The following is a 24,558-nucleotide window of genomic DNA, read 5'->3' as shown; positions in this document are numbered from 1 at the left end:
GTGTGTGTGTGTGTGTGTGTGTGTGTGTGTGTGTGTGTGTGTGTGTGTGTGTAAGAGAGAGAGAGAGCGCCCATCCACGTGTGACCTGTGGAGGCCATCGGTCAATTTCAGCTGTCTTCCTCTATCATTCTTTACCTTATTTTCCGAGACAGGGCCTCTTACTGAACTTAAGTTTGCCAGTTGGCTAGACTGGCTAGCCAGCAAGCTCCCAGGATTCTCTTAGCTCTGCCTCTTGGCTCCAGGATTACAGGCATATATCACCACAGCTGGTTTCTTACGAGAGTGCTGGGCAACCAAACTCAGGTCCCCATTGTTTGTGTAGCAAGCACTCTACTCACTGAGCCATGTCCTCGGCCCCAACATTCTGACAAGCCCCTGTAGTAGCTAAGGTTTTGCTCTGGTCAGATGGTTAACCCCCTACTCATGTGATGGTCCCTACCCTCCCTCCAGCAGAAGTGTCCCCCTAGAATGGGTATGAACTGGATGGGCATGTTGGTATAGATACTGCTACTGCTGCCTGGATGAGCATGTTGGTATAGCTGCCATTGCAGATGGTTTGGGACCCTCCATCAGACTAAAATTAAATTCCCCAGGGGCGGTATGGGAAGTCCCTCTGAAACCGACATTTGGGATGAACCTTGGAGGACCACAGGCTGGCAAGCCAGGCCTCTTTCTCCTCCCTTCTGCTCCCTACCTTTCTCACTGACTCTGTATGCAGCCGCTTCTCCAAGCTGAAGGCCTTGAGCTTCATTCTTTGAGCATGGTACAAACTCAAGAGATCCTCATGGATGTGAGGCCAGAGAGAAGGGAGGAAGAAATACAAGCTCCTAGGTGAAAAGCGAGCCACCTAAGGGCGAAGCTAGTGGGGCCTGGTCCTGCCCTCCAGGGCCCCTCCCCTGTTCTAGTCTTCTGCAACCACACCCCTGCAGTAAGGAAATGCAGGTCACTTAGAGCGCGCAGTACTGTTCATTCCTAAATAAGGCATCGCTGCCCTTCTCCCTCCCCATCCCACTCCCTGGCCCCCAGGGGCCAGGCAAATGCCTGTGAGGGAAGCCCCATCCTTTCTTGTGGTTTTAGAGCCTGTTTTAGGCTTACGGAGACAGGGAGGGGTGACGATGAGCGACGCTCTGTGGGTTAGAAGGAAGGGAGGTCACGTCCTGTACTACTCCCAGACATCACCTAGACTCAGTGAGACTGAGTGAGAACCAAAGGCCAGCACACCTGAGTCTGGGGGTTGTCAGTGGAGAGCAGGACGGGGTATGGAGTAGAGCCCTTGGAAGGAAGAACAGGGCACACAGGGAAGGGGTTTGAAGGCCCAGTCGGCAGGAAGCTTGGCAAAGAAGTAATACAAGGAACTCTAGGGAGGCCAGGAGTTAGGATGAAAGCCCTGGCTCCGGGCAGGCTCCAGAGCAGCTACGGCTAAACCGTCCAAGTGCCCGCTAGCACTGTGCTAATTACCTTTCTCTCTTTTCTTTTTCCTCCCTGTTTGTTCCCAACATCTTCCCACCTTCCGCCTTTTCTCTCCCACCCTCTCCCGTCTTCCCTCCTTTTCTTTCTCCTCCCCTCCGTCCTCACCCGCCCTCCTTCCCCCTTGCCCGTCTTCTCACACCTACCCATACCTACACCCTCACACTTTTCCCCTCTACCACCACCACCACCAAAGCTCTCAGGTGGCTGCGAGCTGACGGTGGTCCTGCAGGACTTCAGCGCGGGCCACAGCAGTGAGCTCAGCATCCAGGTGGGACAGACGGTGGAGCTGCTGGAGCGACCCAGTGAGAGGCCCGGCTGGTGTCTGGTCCGCACCACGGAGCGGAGCCCCCCGCAGGAAGGCCTGGTCCCCAGCAGTGCCCTGTGCATCTCACACTCACGCAGCAGCGTGGAGATGGACTGCTTCTTCCCTTTGGTGAAAGGTAGGGAGACTTGAGGGGAGGGAGGGAGGGAGGACGGCAATCGCGGGCTGAGCACTGTGGAACTGGCCAGCGCGTCCGCTTTGATTGAGCCTGGTGTCTCTGAGATCTGGAAGTGGAGAGAGAGTGTGTGCGGGGAGCCTGAGGAGAAAGCTGCTTGTATCTGTGAGGCTTAGAGAAAGTCACCCAACCTTTCTGAGTCCATCACATCTTAAAAACATTGGCTGAGCTGCTGACCGCCAAGCTATCTCCCAGGTTTTCTTACGTACCGTACTACACCTAGGTAGGTACTACATCCTGCTGGGAGGACTGAGCAACCCCAGCAACCAGCCAGGTATCTCCTCTGTCCTCTCGGGGTTCAAGGTCATCCTGTCACTTTTTTCCTTTACGGATTATAGAATGAATATGTAATATATATTTATATATAGTAAATCCCATATATATAAAGGGAAGTTACTAGAACGACTTACAAGGCTGTGGTCCAGCTATCCAGCAATGGCTTGGCTATGAGCAGAAAGTCTAAGAAGTCAGTAGTCATTCAGTCCACGAGGCTGAATGTCTCAGCTGCTCTTCAGTATACGCTGGAGTTCTGAAGAAGTTGGCTCAAATACCAGCGAAGGGGTGGACTTGCCAGCAAGGCTAGAGCAAGCAGCCAAAGAGTGAAGCTTCCTCCTTCCATGTCCTTTTATAGGCTGCCAGCAGGAGATGTGGCCCTGATTAGAGGTGGGTTTTCCCATTTCAAAAAATAAAATAAAAAAATCTGGATTAAAGGTATGTCTTCCTACCTTAAAGATCCAGAGTGGAAGTGCATCTTCCTACTTCAAGTTAAGCAAATAAGCCCGCACAGCTGTGCCCTCCCTCCATTTGTGGCTTTTAGTTAATTCCAGGATGTAGTCAGGTTGACAACCAAGAATAGCCAGCACATGGACGCCGTTATCCAGGGCTTGGTCTGTTCTCTGTGTTCTCTCTGTGTGTCTTTTATTTCCTCATGCCAGGGAGTCTGGAATGGCAGCTCCCGTGGGCCCCGGAAACACGTTAGCAGTGCCGATACTCAGGCCCCAGCCACCAGCTCAGTAGCTTGCTCTCCAGGTGGTTGTTTCACAGTGGAGTCTGAGAACACGGGCTTCCAAAGTCACTGGGGCCTTGAACTCATGCGTTCTACATTGAGGAAACTGAGGCCCAGAGACTGACAGGGAGCCAGATCTTAGTCTGGAGCTGAGATGTGTGAATGGTCGGATATTGGCGCAGGGAGGCCATCCATGCGTGAGACCCAGCGCAGGCTGCTGGATAGTAACTTGAAATGCTTGGAAACATGCGAGTCTGGAACCGTGACTTTCCGCCTCAGACCACTAGATGGCGATGGTGGCCTGCCACATCTGTGCTTTCCAGCATCAAAGCAAATTAAAACCTTGATTCCTTCTACCTGCACAACTGCACACCTCACCCTTAGTTTAGCCTCCCCCTGCTTCCTCCCCTCTTTACTCTGAGAACCTTGGAGAGGCTGCCAGAAAACTGCGTGGGATTTGTGTTTGCAGCTTCCGGGTCCTTTGAAGAAACCAACACCCTCATCCCTCTTAGTGAATTTGCCTCCTTTCCTGAGCTGGAGCAAGAGAAGGCTGTTCCCATACACGCATGATGTTGACCCATGGGTTGTCAAGAAATATGCAAACTCTGTAACAGAACTGGGCAGCCCAGCCTTTCACATTCCTTTCCTCTCCCTGGTCTCTTGGTTTTCTCTGTCAGGTTGGCCCTTCTGAGATCTGATCTTGTCTTCATAGCTCCCCCCCCACCCCAGTCTCTCAGCAGCAGGTGGCAGTGGGCGACACGCCACAAAAGACAAAGACTATAGTGATTTCCAACTCCTGAAATCTGAAGGTGTTTTGTTTTTAAATAACACCCCTCACCCTAGAACAATATTTGAAGTTCCTCGGTGGTTCTGATGCTCTGCCGGCTGTGGGCTCAGCACCCCCAGATGTGAGGCTTGGGACACAGAAACATGTGTTGGAATGAAGTTGCGCGTTCCTTCGGAGACTGTCAAGATGTAGAACTCAGCAAGGAAGGGCAAAGCAAAGGAAGGAGTACTGTATGGTAAAGGGCGTGGACGGGCACCGCGCCAGAGAAGATCCACAGGTGCCAGCGAGCACCGAAGGGATCCAGTATCTCTGCTCACCAGGGAAATGCAAACCAGTGCTTCAGCGAGACACCACTTTAGACCTATTCGAATAGCCCTTAGTTAATGTGGATACACCTCAGAAAAAAGCAAGTGTCTGTAAGGATGGAGAGAAGTTGGAACACTGCTGGGTGGCTGGCTGGGATGGAAAATGTCACCATAGCTGTGGAATAAAACTGTAGGGAGTCTTATATACACCTATGTAAATACATGGGGTTGGGGATTTAGCTCAGTGGTAGGGCGCTTGGGTCCTGAGTTCAGTCCTCAGCTCTGGAAAAAAAAAAAAAAAAAAAAAAAAAAAAACAAGGTAACTGGCATGTATGTAAATACATATACATATATACATATATATGAGACATATATGTTTTTCATATGATCCAGTAGTCCCACTTTGGGGAGTATTCCAAAGGGAATTGAAAGCAGGGACACAAACATTTCTACCACAGCCACGTTCATAACATTGTTCATATTAGCTTCAGGTGTCCATGGACAAATGAACGCACAAAGTCTGGCATACACTGTCTGAAATATTATATGGCCTTAAAAAGGAAGGGAAATCTCACACCATGTGACATCATGGACAGACCTTGGGGACAGTATGCTAAGTGAAAAAACCCAGTCACACAGACAAATACTCTACTATTTCACTTCTCTGGCATACTTTGAATAGCCAACTTTACCCAGGCAGACGGCAAAATGGTGATTTCCAGGAACCAGAGAAGGGAGGTGATAGGCAATTAACTGTTCAGTTTCACAAGTCAGGAAACTTCTGAAGCCATTTTAGCTGTACAGCATGCTGAACGCAAAGTTAAATCCTTCTAAAGTTAAATCCCTCAAAGTTAAATCCTTTTTTTAACGTGACTATGCGGATGCCACAGGGGTGTATACCTAAAAATAATGAAGACTGTTTGAAGTTAGCCCTGGACTCTTGTGCCCAGGCTCCCAAACCCCACCTAGGCCAATCTCTACCCTGACAGCTGGGATATGGCTTGTTTGTCTGATTGTTTTGTTTTGTTTCTGTCCCTGGGTGCCTTCTTCTAGCCGAGTCTGGCATTCTGGAGAAGTGTAATAAAATGCCTCCCTGGGTGAAACCAGTCTCCCGGCCCAGAGAGTCTGGAGCAAAGAGCAGTGGCCCCTGGTGTCTCCGGCTGGACATAGGAAGTTCAGGCTCTTGGACTTAGCTGATGATTTCATGGTCATAACCTAGCTGACCCCAGGGGTGCTTGCTCAGGCTGTGTGTAAATACCACTAATGACCTGAGGACAGTGAACAAGCTGTGATAGTTAGCATGAGTGTGTGAGCCTTCTACTGCTTACAAAAACAAAACAAACAAACAAACAAAAAGCTTTATTTTATTGAGGTGCTCTGGGCCAGTTTTAGGGCCAATGCTTTAATGACAATAAATTGTATTTTGCTAATTTTATAGACAAGGAAACAGTATTGGAGAGATTAGGTTGCAGAGCTTTCAGATGATGCTTTCAGATGGCTATCTGTTCCCAGGGACTGGCTTTCTGTTCTGGTCAGCATCTTCCCAAGGCTGAAGACATCAGAATACGTAGTTTATCTTTTTCATCTGAGGCTCCCTGGGTTGACCAGTAGTCTGCTTGGATGAGGATTTAGAGAACACTGACGCACTACAAAGGCCACACCAGCCAGACCTGTAATCTGGATACTCAGGAGGCAAAGACAGGAAAATCACCACAAATGTGAGGCTAGCCTGGGCTAGAGAGTGAGGCTCTGCCTCAAAACAAAACAAAAAACACTGCAGCAGACATTTCCAACTCTCCCTCTCACCTCTGGCACCAAATTCTTCCCTCTCTGGGAAGAAAAGAAACAACCAGAGACAGATTTTGTCTTGTGTGTGTGCCTGACAAAAGCAACTTTCCAGTCTGTCATTCGGGGAAGTCAGGGCAGCAGGGACTACACGCCACTGTTTACACTGCACCCACAGTCCGGAAGGAAAGAAGGGCGCATGCTGGGGCTCAGCCTGCTCTCTCCTTTTCGTTTAGTCCAGGACCCCAACACATGGCATAGTGTTGTCCACAGTTGGGGTCAGCCTAATGTAGAGACGACCCCTCGCAGACGGGACCAGGGACTTCTTTTCTTGGTGGCTCCAGAGCCTGTCCAGTTGACATCAGTATCGACTACCGCGCGGTACTTGGCCTACTATGAACTTCGGGGGCAGAACTTGTCTACCTCTGCCCAGCCTTGAAGTCGTTCCAGGCCAACAGACAGCACATTCCACTATTGAAAGCTCAGATGCCGAATCCCCAAAAGTTCAGGGTCCCTTTCCTGGTCCTGTTGCTATCCAGTCCAGAGAATGAATGCCCCTCTGCTGACCAGGAGAGTCTTCCAAAGGTCGGATCACACACACACACACACACACACACACACACGCAAACTTTTTTGGTATAAATCTGCATTTAAAGCAATAACCCCGGACTTCAGATTACTCTGCCAGGCCCCAAACCATAAGAAACTTAAAAGGCGTGGAGGATGAATAGCCTCAAAATATAAATTTAAGAGTCCGATGCCTCAAAGAATCTTGGGAGTGTGATGAATGAGGAAGATGGTGGGTCCCCATACCACCCATACAATTTCACTCCATAATAATGTTGCCATTTTAGTACACCTGCAGTGAAAAACACTAAAGTGTTTCGGCTTTGATGGTGGTCTGTTGGGTAAGATGGCTCACACTGTGATAGCAGTCCTTGGGAAATGGAACCAGCAAGCTCAGAAGCCCTGGGCAGTCTTGGCTACACAGCAGGTTCAAGCCAGCTGGACTACATGAGATATTTTCCCAAATGAATCACAGTAGTCTTGGTGCCTATAACAAATGCGTAGAATACGAAATGCAGCAATTGAGCTGGGCAGGAACTAGGGGCCACAGTTTACACTGCACCCACAGGCCAGGAGTAAAGAAGGGTGCATGCTGGGACTCAGCCTGCTCTCTCCTTTTCATTTGGTCCGGGCATGGTGGACACAACTTTAATCCCAGACTCGGGAGGCAGAGGCAGGCAGATCTCTCTGAGTTCCAGGCCAGCCTGGTCTACAGCATGAGTTCCAGGACAGCCAGGGCTACACAGAGAAACCCTGTCTGAAAGAACAAAAAGCAAGACGACAACAACAACAACAAAAAGAGTAAAGATGCGTCACTGGGGATTCTGAAAGAAGTTCCTGGTTATTTTCCAGCATAGAAAGTTAGAATCGAGGCTGGCAGTGGTGGTGCATGCCTTTAATCTCAGCGCTCAGGAAGCAGATCTGTGAGTCCAAGGCCAGACTGGTCTACAAAGTTTCAGGACAGCCAGGGCTGTTACACAGAAAAACCCTGTCTGGGGAAAAAAAGTTAGAATGGAAACTTTCCCTTTTTATAATAGAATAAAAGCTGCAGGTGGCTTTTATTGGTTGTGTCTAATTTCACGTGGGAGATTTGGATTCCTTGGGCCTCTGGGATTCTAGAGTTGTAGGAGATGATGGGTTTGCCCCTCTTCTAACATATAGGCGACCCCTTCTGCAGACCTCCCTGACAGGAGGTGAGCCAAGCATGACGGGAAAACCCCCCAGAGACCGTTGGTCTTTAGTGCACTTCCAGCACCAGGAAAGTCCTCATGTTTAAGATACTCGCTTCCTGTCCAGCCCCCACGTTCTCCTTTCCTACCCCCCCCCCCCCCCCCCCCCCCCCCCCCCCCCCGCCAACCATTCTCACTCTCTGTCTACTTCTAATCTTCTTCTGGAATGAAGTACTGTGCATTACATAGAAAATGTTGGGTGCGAGGGGGCTGGAGAGATGGCTCAGTGGTTAAGAGCACCCGAAAAGCCCACACGGTGGCTCACAATCACCTGTAACTTCACTCCCAGGGGACTCTTACACCCTCAACTCCACAGGCACACCCATGGGACACACGCTTACATGCAGGTGAAAACACCTGTGTACGTAAAATAAATATTTCTAAAATGTTGAATACTACTTTCATAAGGCTTAAGAACATAGCAGCTTTCTCCCTGAATTTTTTCTTTTATTAAACACTTCAAATAAAACATGTTAAACCCAGCACTCCTAACTTATTTAAAGTGGTTATTTGTGTCTATGGATTGATGGTCCTATTTGATATCCTTGGGACGGGAACTCTGCCGTCCAGCCTTCACCTGGGCGTGGGCTGGACTCTTACTCACTGAACTCTGACCTTGTGTTCTCTAGACAGAGGGCTTTGAGGCAAGGGCTTTCCACTCTTGAGTATCTGCCAGTGCTCATATCTGAGCACACACACAATAGTCAGTCCTTCACACTGCTGTTTGGGCTAAAGTGGTCATTTTTATTACCTTTCTGCAGTATATCTGAATTGCCTCTCGGAGTTCTGAAAAAGACTCTGTTTTGTTTTGTTTTCTCCAAACTAGATGAGCACCTGTGGTGCTTTGAAGTAGTTAACTGTGCCGAACATAGAACAAATATCTTCACTTTGAGGTACAGTTTATCAGATCGGACCACACAAACTTGCTGCTTTTATAGTAAAAAATGATTGACAATCATGTTTTCTATGTTTCTGGTTTTGTCTCTGTCTTTTGAGACAGGACATTACTAGCTGAAGCTAGCCCCAAATTTACCCTCAAATTTTAGAGAAGCTAGCCTTGAACTCCTTATCCTCCTGCCCCTGTCTCCCAAGTCCTGGCATTATGGGCAAACACCACCATTTATAACACCCGCTAAAGTGTGATAATCCACCTTTTTTTTTTTCCCCCTTAAAAGAGTACTCATAACCCTCTCTGGAAACAGGAGAGACTGATCCTCAAGGAAGCCAAGGGAGTCCAAAAGGACAGAATGTGCAATGAGAAGGCATTTATTTTGAGTGGAAAGTCCTGTGTCTTCTTGGGCTGTTTTCCACCCATGAAGCTGGTGACAATGGCTCGCAGAGTTCCTGGATGACTTGGGAAAGCAGTATGATGAAGGAGCAGTCCCTTTTCAGCTGTGTGATTGCTCTTACTGGTGTGTGCACGGGCTCTCTCTCTAGAATAAAACCATGTGCCCGGAGGCTTTCCCATGGTGTGAAATGGGCAATGAGAAGAGATGGTGAGATGTGTTGGATAGATGAGAATCCCAGGAAATAATAAAAGTCTGGGTCCGGCTTCCAGGCTGCTGACCTTGACCTGGGATGGATTATCAGCGTTCATGTCTCATGCAGCAGAGTTCCCAACATGCATGCCGCACCAGAAGCAGACTGTGAAAACTTATTCCCCTTCCGCCTTGGTGCCTCTTCTGACCTCTATCAGGCCAAGTTGCATTCCTGCCTGAATCCCCTTCGGTGCTGTCTTAAGGTCCAAGGTTCTGTTTCTGGTTCCACCCTAAAGATTTTCAATATTACGTCAGTCCAGTCGGTGCACTGTCCCCTGCCTCTGCTTCTGGTCTGTGAGAGGTCCTTTCCCTAGTCCACCAATATGTAGAGAGGGACTTGACCTGATACTCTCTCCCCAAGGCCTGGAGTCTAAGCCCTTTGTGCTCTAAATAAGATCGCAGCCGTCAGTGAGATGGAGGACCCAGGACACACAGCTAAATAGGCCTCAGGTTTTCTTCCCAACCCTTGCTTTGTGGGCTTCTGCCGCCACCAGGAGGCACGGGGCTGTCCAAGGAAAACACTTCTCTCCTTGGCAGCCCCCATGGAGATCAAGGTCTCCCCCACCCTGTCTCCCTACTGTGACTTATTTCTACCTACTATGACTTTCGTTCTTCTGCCGAATGACAATTCTATCGGCCCCTGATGTAAACCCATGATATCCATACGGTGCAGAGAGGAAATAGCACAACCGCCCCTTACCTGGATCTAACTAAGGGACTGTCACCTAGAGGAATAGAGAAAGCCGGGAACACTATGCAGTGATTGTGGCTTAGATGAGCCTATTCTCTTTGCTCAGAGAAGGCAAGAGCATCTCAGGCCTCTAGACCTTTGTTGTGGCAGCTTGGAGAGGTATCGGCAGTGAAACTCTGATGCTGCCTAACAGGACCGAGTGGTCAGGACCCTTCTCACTGCCTGCCCTTGTCACCTACCCCTTGAGAGCAGTTCTTCATTAAGCCTTAGCCTAGCCCTGAAGACATGCATAAAAAGTTCCCTTATGTTGTCAGCTGTGGTCATTTGCTTTATTAATAATTTTTATTTTAATTAAATTATAATTATATTATTTCTCCTTTCTCCCTCCAACTCCTCCCACATCCTCTCCTTTTAGCCCCTTCTATATTCCCTCCTCTTACTCCCTCTCGAATTCATGGCCTTTTTTTTCCTTCTTCTATATTATTGTTAAATGCATGTATATACACACACAAATATATAAACACAACAGAGGCTGACCACTTGGTACTGTGGAAGACTGATTACCCCTCTCTCAGCAGTCCTTAAATACCTGTAGTTCTGTGTTCACACATGGAGCTCCTTGAGATTTCCTCTTTCTGCATGAGCGTGTCTGTTAGCACTGTTATTGTTCCGCCTTCTTTAAGCAGCCATGTTGTTGTGGTATCATAGATGTCGCTTCCCTGCCATTTCTAGGAGACACAGTCTCACAGAAGACTTCCAGGCCTCTGACTCTTAGATGCTTCCAGATGTTCCCTGAGCCTCAGGGGCAGGGGTTGGGTTTTAGATGGATGGGCCGGGGCCGAGGACGCCAGCATTAGTTATTCTCTGCACTTTTGACCAGTTGTGGCTTTCTGTGATGGTTTCTGTCTGCCGCAGAGAGAAACGTCTTTGATGAGGGCTGGGAACTGCACTTACCTCTGAAGATTTGGAGCTAGGAACCAACTGTGGCCATTTTAAATGCCAGCCCTCTGCCCTCCACGTTGTCTCTTAACAGCCTGCCTTTCCTTGCCTGTGCCATTTCAATGGGGATGGGTTGTCTAGTTTTCTCGGCTAGGTCCACAGCCACCTCAAGAAACCATTTCTGATACTAAGTACATTCATCTTAGTTCCCACGTGGCCCTGTAAGCCACAGGAAAACTGAGTGCTGGCCTTGTACACAGCAGACCACGAGGTGACAGTTCACAGAGGCAGGACCGCACACCCTTCTCTACTTTAAGCATTCCTCCTGTCTCTCATTGACTAGAACAAAGTCCTTTCCATGTCTAGAGACGGCCCAGGAGCCTCGGTGCTGGATTCCTGATACTGCTGGCTCAGATCATGAACTCTGTTGCTTCAGACATCACAAGTTTATCAGCCTGCTGTTCTGTAGGTTAGAAATCCAACATGAGCTGCGCTGGCTAAAGCTATCCTGTGAGGAGGGCTGCCTTATCAGAAACTCCACAAAAGAATCTGTTTCTGCCAGAGCCCCCGTAGCCACCGGCACTCCTTGGCTCGTGTTCCCTTCCTACACCTCCAAAGCCCAGCGCCACGTGCCTCTGATCTTTCATCCTAGTCACATCTCCATGAACCACACACAAGGTCTTCTCTCCTGCGTTTGAGGATGCCTATGACTACACTGTGACTCCCTGGAGAAGCCAGGACAACTTCCCCACGTCCAAATCCTTAACTGAGTCATATCTGCCGAGCCCTTGCACCTCGTGGGGTGGCATACGAGCAGGTCCTGGGTATTAAGGTGTCACCTTGGTGGAGCTGTTATTCTACCTACCTCATCCTGCCTCTCCCTGACCCAGCCTGACGGAGCTCCTCACTAGAAGCCAATCAGGCTCAACCTCAGCAGCCCGGCTTTTGCTCTTCCTCCTAGAACACCCAGCCTCCCCAGATTTCCCATATACCCAATGGCCTGCCCCTCACTACCTTCACATCTGTGTGTGCCTGACCTCACCGGACACTTCCCCCCTCCCACCCTCCCCATCTCACTGTGCATTGCATTCCCTGCCGTAGTTTCCTTTATCCATACCAGACTCCTCAATCAACGTTTATCAGCTTTTCCCCCTCAGCTCCCTCCTGTAAGCTTCTCCCACTGTTTTCGTCATTGCTCGATCCTCAACATCCAGCACATGACTGGCCTTTATGTTCTCAGTAAACGTGTACAGGAAGGAAAGAAAACCATGCCCAAGGACCCTTGTGGGGCGGCTATGGAAAGAGCCAGGTTCAGCATGTGGGGGGCGGGGAGCGAGCCCAAGCCTTAGCAGGAAAGACTAAGGATGAGAGTAGGAAGTGCTGTCTCGTGCTGGGTGATCTCTGGGGATGTGAAACAAGCACCCCTCATTTACTTAGGATGAACTATGAGGCAAGGTTCTCAACCCTGACTGTGAGTAGAAACCTTGAATGAACCGGCTCAAGCTCCATCCCTACAAGACTGACTTTCCACCTAACATATCAGGGCAGCACCATTGGACCCTGGGAAGCTGTGGGCTGCTACTTCTGCCCGTGGGAGAGGATGTGACTCTGACAGTCGGAATTAAATGGCCACCTGGCAGTGGACCCTTAGCAGGTATGGGCCTGCCTAAACTGGAGCTCAGTCAGAGCGATAGACTTGCACCTCTCTCCTCTCCTCTGGGAACACTTTGACCTACTTACAGATGAGCATTTTTGGAAATGGATAGAACCTGGAATGGTTGTTTTTAGCAACTCTAGCTGCAGCCACCTTTCACTTTGACAAATAGCTCCCTCCCCTCCCCTGGGCTCGGCTCAGAGGCTGCTCAGCATGGATCTCCAGGAATCTACCATTGCTACCACCAGCTCTGCCTCCAGCCCCACAGAAGAATAAGAACACTAGTCATTCTGCAGAGACACCAGGTCCTCCATGCTATCCGACATTCTCCACCAGTTTGCCTAAGCCACCTACTATCTTGGGCCTGGCCCAAACCAGAGGGGGATCTGAGGTCCTTTACTGAAAAAAAAAAAAAAAAAAAAAAAAAAAAGGAGGGTGTTGGGCAGGGTCAAGTAGTGTTTAACTCCTCTCTGGATGAGTGAGAAAGCCAGGAAGAAGCAGGAAGATGCCAGGCGGGCAGAAGCAGGAAGACACATACCCAGGGCAGTTGCTGGAGTCCTGTGGAATGGGCTCCGTATGGTTTCATCATGGAGTCCTATCATCACATGACAGATAGTGCTACCCCCAGGATTAGCAATGGCCAAGCAAAGGTGAATAGAAGGAACAGCACTGTGTGTAACCCCAGCAGCCACGCTCCTTCCATAGTTATTACCACTAAAGCAAGGAATCATCTGGGACTAGTCAGACGCATGGACAGTGCGTAGTTTTGAGAAAAAGACACACTTGAAGCTCTAAAAATTAAATTCAGAAACACACACATCACACCTCCTTTCTCAAGTCAAGGGCTTCTGCCCAGCGGTAACTGTTGTCTCCATTCCTCTTTCCACATAAAGAAGAAAGCTGCACCTCAAGGCCTGGCTCTATCTCCAGTTTCTTTGTCCATCATGAAGAACTGAATCCACTCCTTCTAGAATTCACTCAAATCTTCTTTGTCTTTGGTCGGGGGACGCATTTGTTTAAACTTGTGCTTTCTGTATAGATTCCCATTCACACCCTGCTGTACAACCTGTTACAGAGACCATCTTATAAACCTCAGTGGGAGGGCCTAGAACAAGGGACCATGTCCTAGAGCCAAGAGTTCTGGCTGAGGAAGACAGGAACCGTTCAAAGGCCAGATTGCTCGTGGAATAAGTGATCGATACCTGGCAAGAATTTATGATGTGAAAGGCAAGAGTTTATGATGTGAAGCTACGGCCACAAAGGGAAGCTAAGCCACTTGGAGAAAGTTATGAGCCATCCTGGTATCAGCAGTCGGGCAGATCTGGGGTCAGAAATCAACATGGCGAAGATGATAACTAAGGAACACGTGCCTAGCAAGCAGAGCACAACAGGAATGAATGTCAGGCGTGGCACACGTATTGTCATCCCAGCCATTTGTGAGGCTGAAATGAGATTATTCACTTAAGTTCAAAGGTTCAAGATCAAGTGGGCAACACAGCAATACTCCCATCTTCTCATAATAATGATGATGATGATGATAACAACAGGAACAGAGGAAGAATGGGTGGAGGAACCAGATGTCAGAGTTGGAGAAAGCAAAGATACTTGTGGTTCCTAAACTGCACATACAGTTGGACTCTTCTTGAAAACAGAGATCTCGAGCCCGAGCTTCTCTACCCTGGCTTTACACAGGAATCCTTTGCTGAACTTTGGAATCTATCTATAGTGACTACAGTGGAGATGGAGCAAGTGGGGCCAGTGTTTGGGCTCACTCGGAGCCCGGTGCTCAGCCTCCCCGAGCCTGGGGACATCACTGGGAAGCTGCGGAATGGGTGTTCTGAATGTGCTTGACACAGAACAAAGATTCTCAAAGAACTCGAGGTAGGGCGATGTTGCTGTCCATTATCTCTCTGACCTGGGCTGTCACTAAGAAATATGGAGAGATACTGTGATCTAGAAAACCTGTGCCCTTTGAATCTCAAAACAGTATTCGTACAGTAAGAAATGGGACATCTGTGTATCGCTAGAAAGGACAAGTAGGTGCCTGTGGTCACAGCCCAGTAGGACTCAAGGCAGTGGCTAACCTGAAAGAAATCATAGTCATACTAGTGTCCCGTGCCAGACCTAGCACTGAGGAATCCGTGGTCCAGGACATCTGTGGGCCAAGACCCAGGAAGACTTTGGGGGTTTCTGTTGGGTACAGTGGGGTTGAAACATGAAATAGACTGGTGAGTTGGTAGGCAGATAGCCTATTTGGTTTAGACTGCCATCGTCACTGAAGACAGTGACAAAAGAGTGAGATCTGGCCACAAATTAAAAATAATCTAAAGATACTGCTACAGCTCAAGGGCTTTTTAGCCTGAACTTTGCAAGTAAGCAGGTAGCTTTTCAAAGAGCTCTCTGAAATAAGAGTCAGTTTCCCTTACTGCCTGCCTGCCTGCCTGCCTGCCTGCCTGCCTGCTTTCCCTCTACTGTCCCTGTTTTCTGCTCCCTCTGTTGGCTTCCTTGCAATGCAGCTTCTTCCCTGGTTAGAGGCGAACCACCCTCCGATGCTATAGGCTGACATTGTACCAACTTCAAAGTCTAGTCTTCTGCAAGTTGATTGCTGCTTTCTCCCGAGTTCGTGTTAAGCCCTCAAGGTTTATGCTTATTGCATGAAATTGACAGATGCTAAGTCTCATCCGAACCTGTGACTGACATGCAAGCTCAGGCCTTGCTTGGGCTCCTCTCTGAAGCAGGGGAGGAACAGGAGGAAGATGTCAGCCACATCCAAAAACACACTCTGTGCCAGCCCCTGTTCTAGACAACCTCTCCAAGGTAAAGAAAACCAATTCCTGAGCTTGTGAAGGAAGGCCGGTATCTCAAATAAATAAATAAAGGTGTTAATACAAAGAGAAGCATGGCTGGCAAATAAGTGAGGGAAATAATTACGTGAGTGGTTCTCACATTATAATCTCTGTGCCAAGCCAGCACCACCTGGGAACTTGCAGCGAGGAACTTTCTGAGCCCCACTCTAACCAGGAAAGCAGAAACTTGACTTGAGCAGGAATTTGTGCTTTAGCACGCCCTCCGGCTTATTCTGATGCACATCAGAGCTCACCAGTGGCCCTCTGGCTCTGTAGCACATGACAAGCCCTAGGGGAGCATTTAGACCTTCTGATGCCCAGATGCGCTCAAAGTCAGCGAATCTTGACAGGAGAGACTTAGCCATGTTATGGTTCTCAGTCTTTCTTCAATCCTTGGAACCTCCTGGGAAGCCTGCAAAAAGTACCTACGATTTGTAAAGCTGCCTACCATGATCCCTTCTAAGTTACCTTGAAAATCCCAACACCCCTAGATGCAGGCCAGAGGATCTTTTGCTGGTTGTCAGTCCAGGTGTTTCCAGATTCGCACGCAGCCTCCTAGTCGAGGCATTGAAATAAAGGCCCGTACAGATTTGCAAAGCAGCAAGGAAGCTTTGTACAAAAGCAAAGTACAGAACAGAGAGAACCGTGCTGTCAAGAGTTGGTCTGCGTGATGCTATAGCTCCATGATGGTGGGCTACATGAGTGAGGGTAGAGGGCACTCAAGGAGCCCAAGGACCCTGTTGCCTGATACTTATTTTGATAGGGTCTAAAGAAAGGAAGGGACCTATTTTGGATGGTTCTCTCTTTTGACCAGCAGGCATGAATCATATGACCTCTTTTCTATTTCACGTGTTTCTTCCCACAGTGCATCTGAATTTTATCACATGCATGCTCAACCATGCCTAAGCACGAGATGGTGGATGAAGGGGTCTCCTGAAAAGCTCACCGAGAGGACACAGTTTGGCTTAGTGTGTGCACATGCACCAAAGCAGTCTCAGTGGACCAGTGCTCATACCCCTGTATTCGGGCATAACCCAGCTGCAGTTAGGCGAGTGGGATTTGTCTAAATCTGATGCTTGTGGAGGGAAGGAGGAACCGATTGCATTGTTTGTGGAGTAGAGTATGCATTTAGATCAATAAAGGTCACTAAGTGTGTTGTTTAAGAGGGGTGTGTGTACTTTCACACCCCGATGTGAGCTGTTACCTCCCACAACAAACTTTACTGGCCGTTTGGGGAATATAGCTCCAGGAAAGTGGGGGAAGAGCTCATCTGGTGGACCAGGGAGTATGCGCAGGTCAGGGTCCTGAGTTGTCAAGTGCATTATTAGAAAAGAGTCGTGTGCATAGTCCAAACCAAGTGGACTGGTTTTCTAAGCAGTTCCTTACGCTTGCTGCCTCAGCTTGGGCCACTCTTCTCTTAAATTTCTGCGGTAGGTTAGGTGCCTAAGTAAGTTGTATTCTTGGTGAATCTGGCCTACTGTTCACCTTCTAAAGTCACAAATTTTGTTCACTCGGTCAGATCCAGTGGCTGGGAAGAGCCTGGGGCAAAGTGAGCACTCGATAAAGAGTTGCCAACATCAGTACCCCAGAGGTGCTCAGGACATCTCTCTTGGGTGCAGACATTGGCTAGCCTTGTTCTAGGAAGCCACTGAGGACACCAGTGAGACTCCTCTTGGTTTATTGATGTTGACTCTTCAGCAGGAATTCTTTTTTTTTTTCTTTTTTTCCTAATGTCTGAAACAGGGTTTCTTTGTGTAGCACTGGCTGTCGTGGAAATCCTCTATAGTCCAAGTCTCTAGCTCACAGAGATCTGCTTCCTCTGCCTCCCAAGGGCTGAGATTAAAGGTGTGTGCCAATACCTCCCAGCTTCATATTGAGAGTAGAAGTGGACTCCTGGGTTATAAGAGCCAGTGGAAACATGTGAGGGTTTTGTTTTGTTTGTTGTTTGTTTGTTTGTTTTTGCATCCACAGGCCTATTTTGCATCTACAGGACTTCTGGAGGGCCCACCTGCACTCCGATTTCTGAAGTAAGAGCTGGCTTTTACATTCTAAGGCAAGCCAGTTTCTATAAGATGATGCCCTTGGTCTTTGGCAAAATACCACAGCAGAAAAATGGTCCAATATCACCTAACACAAAGGCTCACAGGAACACTTAATTAAAAAGGACCTGGTACTCATCAAGAAAAAAAATGTATTATTATTGCTATTATTATTATAATAACTGTGTGCTGGGCGTGGAGCCAAAGGCTTCACACATGCTCCACAAGTACTATCACTGAGTACATCTCCAGGTCCTCACCAAAAGACTTTGGAAGCATCTTTTAACCACTATCAGGATGTTGCATATCATAGGGTACCCCAGAGATAGATATAATTTTTGTGTCATATTTTAAAAGTAATTTCAAAAGGAAAAGAATGTTCCAGAGTATCAAAAGAGGTGATTGGGTATTTAGACAAAATACCGATCTTAGCACCAGATTAGTTACTTTTCCAGATAACTATAACAAAATACTGGACACAAGCAACTTAGGGAAGGAAAGGTTTATTTGGGCTCACAGTTCTAGGGTACAGCCATCATGGCAGAGAGATGTCATGGCAGCCAGAACATGAGGCAGTTGCTTATGTTGCCTCTCCAGTCAAGAAGTAGAGGGACTGACTATAAATAGCAAGGATAAATTAAAAAAAAGTAGAGGATGATGAATGCTCCTCACCCAAATGTCTCCTTCTTATTCAGTCCGGGGTCCTGGTATCTGGAATAGAGCTTGGTATATGCAGAGAGCTCCGTATATGCAGCAGCACTGCTTGTATTTAGGTGGGTCTTCTCGCTTCATTTAAGCCAGTCTAAAAGCTCCTTTAGGGATATGCCTGCGCATTTGTTTGCTAGATGGTCCTAGATCAAGTTGAAATGGGGACACCCAGGCACAGGCTATGTGAGCAGAACTGCCGTTTCCCTGTCTTCCTGTGTCAGAGGGGACAGTATCGGCACTCTTCCCACCTGGCAGGCAGATGACCTTGGTGGTCTAGCTGGGAAGTTATTGGAGAGGAGGCAGGAGGCCTTTACGTTCCATAGGTTCTGTGGAACAAAGCTTCTTAGAGTTTTTCTTGAGAGCTAAGCCATTAACGTATCACAGTTAATTTTATTTCTCAGAGTCACCTTAAACCTTTGCTGTTGTTTGGTCAGATAAATGGGTTTACGTATGAAGGAAATTGCTTGGCCTGTGTGAATGCTCCATAGGGGTTAGCTATGGTATTCATTAAGCTATGCTGTTCTCAGTTGCCAGGAGGCAGAAGCCTTTGCATATAGATAAACAAAGCCCCACTCTGAGCATGGTGGTTCACACTGGAAGCCCCATATCCTGGTACCTCCTAAGAGCCTGCCCCTCTCCCGTCTTTCTTCCCAGCAGAAACTGTTTCCCTGGATGATCAGGCTTTTAGCTTTTATTCTTCTCATCAACATCCCCCCAGCCGCCACCTTTTCTTTGGTTCTTTTTTTTTTCTTCTTTCTTTCCTTTTTTCAGTGTTAACCTTTGTTTTCTTGGACAGGGTCTCACTATGTAGCTCTGGTTGTCCTGAAACTCACTGTGTAGACCAGGCTGTCTTTGAACACACAAAGATCTACCTGCCTCTTCATCCAGGTGCTAAAGGTAAAAGCCACCACACCCAGCTCCAGTGTTAACTATTAAACTTGGGTCCTTATACCTGTTAAACCAACCCTCTACCACTGAGCTATATCTCTAGACCATAGCCTATTTTCCTCTAAGGAACAGACCTGCTTTATGACTATTTCATCCTTCCTACAAGCCCTTTCCCCTGAAGCTGGGCAAAAACTAGTGGGAGCAATCTACTGTGAGAGATTTGTTCAGTAGTGATTCATGGAAAGGTCAAACTGGTGCTGTTCAGGTCAGCTTCGAGGGTGCTGTCGACACCAAGCTTGGCCTTGAACCATGAAAAAGGCATAAAGGAGAAAAGCACAGGGACGAGGGGAAAAGAGTGATAAATCCATGGATCACAGTAGAGAGGAAATAGTGGATGGGAGCCTTCCTCCGTCAGTAGGAGAGGTGCTTGAATTTTGTGTGTGGACATTCCCTCACCTGGGATGATTAAACACAGCCTCTGTGGGCGTCTTTTTCAATTCTAGGGTCTCGCTATGCCACACAGGCTCATCTTTAACTCTTGAACCTCCAACCTCAGTCTCCCCAGTAATGTGGCACCAAAACCATCTGGTTTTGTTTTGTTTCGTTTCGTTTGAATGGGAAAACTGAAGATAAAAAAAAAAAAAAAAGGAAATTGTCTAGCCTAAGGTCAGACAGAGTCAGTGGTGAAAGAAAGTGAGCTTTGAACTTTGGTTTTTATTATGCCAAACCCTTTTTTGCACATCATTTTGATGGGGAAGCTGATAAGGAAGCGAGGGATCGCTGCATGGGAAAAACAGGAATGGGATTTTTAGTAGAGAGGAGATGAGGGGAACCAGACAGGGAGAAAGTATTGTTTTGAATCTTCTAATCTGCCCCTCTTCCACATTTTTTTTTTTTTTTTTTTTTACCTCATCTAGCTCTGTATTAAAAACTGAAACCGATTATTGTGGCCCTTGGAAGTCTCACCTAAGCACCTGTTTTGCGGCAGGGGCTCTAGGTGACCGAGCTCTCAGCACTAGCCGGATACCCACAGTCACACACGCGTGTTTGCGTGTTTCGTAAGGCTCAGGGACGCCGCTGGCCGAGTCCCCAACAAACAGCTGGACCTTGGAACTCCGCCCCCTTAGTCCCTCCCTTGCCGCCAGGCCCCTCCCTCCTGCCTAAGGTGGCCCAACTCCCTGCGAGTCCCAGCACCACCGGGGTGCGGGAGGAGGACGGCGGGGCGGGAACGGGACCTGGCTGGCGGTTGGCTCCGAAGTTTCCTCCCGCCGCGCTCTCATCCCGGCCGGCGCCCGTGCCATGCCGGAGCCCCGAGGGCGCGCTGCAGCATGAAGGGTGGCGATCAGGCTTACACCCGAGGTCCCTCTTTGGGCTGGCTGTTGGCTAAATGCTGCTGTTGCTTCCCTTGTAGAGGTGAGTGGAGTTTTAACCGGGCTGGCAGGGCTGAGAAGGGACTGGGATGAGGGAGAGGGTATGCTGCGAACCGCTTTGGACTCAGTTTCCCAGGCAGCCGAACGCGCGCGCTCTGGGGGCGAAGGGGGGGGGGATGAGTTGCAGTTTGGGGATGCTGTTACTTCTCAGAGACTTTGGACGCCGGGGATGTGGGTATGGACTGAGAAGAGGGACTTGGTGGAGGAGGTACAGTTCAGTGCTCATTTACCTATAGATTCCAGCTTCGAGATTAACTGACTTCTGGCTGGAGGAATATTTTTGAGAGTTTTTCCCAACTGGCAATTTTCTTATGGGACTGGAGATCACTTTTCTCTGCGTGGGCGTTCACAAAGCAACGTGGATTGAGCGCTTTGGGCCAGACGTTGGCTCATTAATTAACCGAGAGCTCGTTTTGGACCCAATTAGGACTGTATTTAATTATTCTGCTAATTTTAATGTCATTGAAGAGACTGGCAGGAAGCAACCAGTTTCCCCCAAACAGCTTGCAAAACAGGGTGAGAAGGATCTCAGAGGGAGGGTTATGAGTTGTGTAGCTTCTCCTTAAAAAAATGGGGAGAAAAAAAGTGAGACCCTAATTCATGTCAGTTTTAACATTTCAGCTGGGAACGTAGGGGAAAGGAATGTTTGTATGTTTAGAGACAAAAGACCATGCCTCTTAAAAGGCTTTTAGCTTTTGCCTTAAAAAAAAAAAAAAAAAAAAAAAGTAATTAGGCTTTGGCTTCCACCTCTGTTTGCAGAGCCCCAGTCTAAGACTCAAAATCTAAACAGTAGCCACACTACTTTCACATGGAGTTACCCAAGAGACCCTTCCTCTTTAATTTGACAAATTCCTAGCCCTAAACAGCTGTGTGGCTGCAGAGACTAATGAAATCTCAAGGACCTTCTCCCATGCCATTAAGGTTCATAATCCCAGCAACAGATTCTCCCCGTGTCTTCATTATTTTGAACAGCCTGAATCGGAGCTGTGTCTTGCTCCAAATTCGGCGTCCATGGGGAGGAGGGTTCTGGGTGGGCAGGGAGCATTCGGAGACTGGAAATCGAGGCTGGGAGCAGAAGGGAAGGAGTGTTGCAGGGGAGAGGAAGCCGGAAGCAGCCAGAGGGATCTGGGTGGATAGGTTTGCTCTGAAGGCTTTGCTGCCCCCCTTAGGGTGAAGGGTTTCCAGGCAAGACTTCTTGGGAGTCCGTTTCCTGTCAGAGAATAGTGTAGGGTTTGTGGCAGGAGCTATGTCCCTTGCAGCCAGCTTTCTTGGATCCACACGGGGCAGTAGTACTGTTTTGTAAACTGCCCAGGCTCTTCATTGCTGAGCAGAGGAGTGGTGGGCTCCGGCGCCATGCTGGGAATTCAGAATTCGGTGGCTGCAGGCTCAGTGGTTAAGGGGTGGGTGGGTGGGTGGGAGGGGGGCCGGGGGCGTGGGAAAGGGATGTTGCTGGAGTTAGCTGGCACTGCCACAGACCGAGGGCTGAAGTTGGTGAGAGGCAATGAAAGCAACTTGCAAAGCTGCCTTCACACTCCTGCAGGCTTCCTTGCCTTACTCTTTCCTAGATTTGAAAGGTGTGAGGATGGAAACTGAGCTCCGACCTGTCCTGGGGCCTGGGCAGAGTGAGATAGAATCTGAGGTGCTCACACATCTCCGCACTCCCTCGGGAAAGAGAGATGGGAGTCTCCACTCAGCCCCAGGGCATCAATTCAGTGGCAGACAGAGAAGATAAGGTCTGCATTGAAGCTGTCTGCCTTGCCTTGCCTGGAGCCCAGAACTTTGTGGGAAGATGCCCCACCGCAGAAGGAAAGGACATAGGGAGAGGTCCCACGGAGGGTGTGCACCGCCAGGCATCTGTCTGCCTGCTCAGCGGAACCAGTTTCTCAGGTCTGGCCGACCTACTGCCATTGAAAGGCAATCTCCCTACTTCCCTTTTTAAATAAAGACATCATTTTGTCTCTTTCCCTGCTGCTGAATGTATGCCCTCGCTGGGGGACTCTGAAGTTCATAGGTCAGAACGCACAGCTGTGGTTCCTAGGTCCCTGGGCTCTGGCAAACTGGTTGAAGAGTCATTCAGAATGTAAAGTCATTCTTGAAACCCAAGAAGCACAAAGTAAAAGGAACCAAGAAGTAGGAGCTTCGAGGTTTTGTTCTTGTTGATGCTTGAACTTTATGGGGCCATCCTAAATTTCTCAGGGCAAACCTGTTTGATTTTAGTTGATGTTACGGGGGGGGGGGGGGGAGTCAGGGACCCGGTAAGTGTCTGTGGCCTACAAATGTCACATTTGAGGAAAGTATGCACTCCCTTACTTGGCTTATCTTTTGCTTTGAAAAAGTGGGATCTCTCCCTTCTTTGCTTGTTTGTTTGTATTTTGGTTCTGTTGAGTACAGGAATATTACAAAGATTTGAGGAAAGATGATCTTTCTTTCTTACCCTGCAATCTAGTGTTAAAGGGAAATAATAGAAGGTCTACCCCCTTTCCTATAAGGAAGTAGAGATAAGGTGGGGAAAGAAAAGTGAGAGACATTTGCAGCTGCCTTTTTGAAAGTGAAAACAAACAAAAGTGGAAAAATGGCCTAAAAAGAGACAAAAGAAGTAGATACCCAGCATGCAGGTGTCCGAATTGCCATAAATCATTGGTGTCACACTCTGTGGGGTTAACTGGACGCCGCTGTGGCCAGCCAAACTGTCCTCTAAGCCTGAAGGAGTGGACCGGTTTCAGAGAATTCTTTAGTTAGCTTAAACTTTAAGGAAACAAAGCAAAACAAAACAAAAACCTTCTGGGCCAGCAAGAGTCGCTCTGTGGGTAAAGATGCTTGCCGCCAAGTTGATCCCTGGAACCTACATGGTGGAAGGAGAGAGCTGATTCTTTCGAATTGTCCTCTGACCTCCACGTGCAAGCTGTTTAGTACACTCACCAACCACCACTAAGAATAACTAAAGATATAGACGTGACTTAAAAAAAAAAAAAATCATGTAAAACTGTGCAGTGGTGACTCATGCCTTTAATCCCAGCAGTCTGGAGGCAGGGGCAGGCAGTTCACTCAGTTCGAGGCCAGCCTGGTCTACAGAGTGAGTTAGTTCCAGGACAGCCAGGGCTACACAGAGAAACCCTGTCTTGAAAACAAAAAACCTGTTCAAGCCTCTTTCAGAATAACAAAAGCATTTCAAACCACCTGAAGGCTGTACACCCCACAGAGTTTTGTTGACTTAGATCCTTCCAGAAGGAAGCCATTTTTAGGACCCTCAATTTTTTTTTTTTCAGTCAACTTGTAATTAACTTTGGATATGTGACAAGAATCCCTCTGGCAGGCCTTTCCTCGCCACCATCCATCCCTCTCTTCACATGCAGGCTCTCGTTTACACGTGTTTATCGCCGTATCCACGAAGCCTGGCTCTGTCATGTCTCTCCACTCACAGTGAGCCCCTTGGGCAGGCTGAGCATCCCCGGGGTTAGGGTGGTGGTGACTCTGTCTGGATCAGTTGATTTACTCATGACGCCCTGGGATTATCCACCCAAGGTGCTTTCAGAACAGGAGCAGGTAGTTTCTTTTCAGCTTCGACATCAGACCAGTTTCTGGAGAGCCACCGGGTATCCAAGGTCACCCTCATCTTTATTTGTCCTAACTTTTCCTATCTTTTCCCAGACTCCCTAACCAGGAGCCTTATGACTTGATGTGATACACTTATTTTATAAACTGCATTTAATGTGTGAAACCAGGACTCCAAGTTCCTTCAGAAAGGTGTTGATAACCCGGGAAAGGTACCTTATGACACTTTGACTCAGTTCGCAAGGGACAGAAATCCTGTGACCACCAATGCATTATTTCTTCATCTGCTAGAAATGACCTTAACCATGAAAACTCAATTTACTATTTGGCATTTATTTTTACCCCCAATATACCTCTTGGGTCCCCTGATGGATATACCCGTATCTGGGAAGAGGCACCACATAAACATACTCTCCCCAACTCAGACCCTGTGCTATTCTTCCCATATCTGTCTTCTGTGTCTCTCTTAAGCAGTGAGAAGTAACGGGGTATCAGCTATGACCGGGATAATAGTAGTAGCTGCTTGGTTGTAAACCCTACTTTGGGATAGAAAGTTTAAAATGCAGTCCCTGTGTCTGTCATTTATTTATTTATTTATTTATTTATTTATTTATTTATTTATTTATT

General features: G+C 48.2%; 1 protein-coding gene across 16 annotated transcripts in view; it reads left to right on the top strand.

Moving 5' to 3' along the window:
* Positions 1–24,558, top strand: part of Kalrn (kalirin RhoGEF kinase) — a 575,471-nt gene that overhangs the window by 450,804 nt on the left and 100,109 nt on the right. For 9 of the 16 annotated variants that reach the window (XM_055624991.1, XM_055624990.1, XM_055625009.1 and 6 more), the window contains one exon: positions 1,664–1,910. In XM_055624991.1, coding sequence (XP_055480966.1) covers positions 1,664–1,910 — 247 coding nt within the window. Of the gene's footprint in view, positions 1–1,663; positions 1,911–20,143; positions 20,363–24,558 lie in introns of those variants that run through there. The other 7 variants (XM_055625002.1, XM_055625001.1, XM_055625008.1 and 4 more) reach the window with 1 other exon arrangement.

The sequence above is a fragment of the Psammomys obesus genome, unplaced genomic scaffold (assembly GCF_907164565.1).
Source record: "Psammomys obesus unplaced genomic scaffold, mPsaObe1.curated_primary_1811, whole genome shotgun sequence".
NCBI classification, from domain to species: domain Eukaryota; kingdom Metazoa; phylum Chordata; class Mammalia; order Rodentia; family Muridae; genus Psammomys; species Psammomys obesus.
This window is presented reverse-complemented; position numbering and strand designations above follow the sequence as displayed.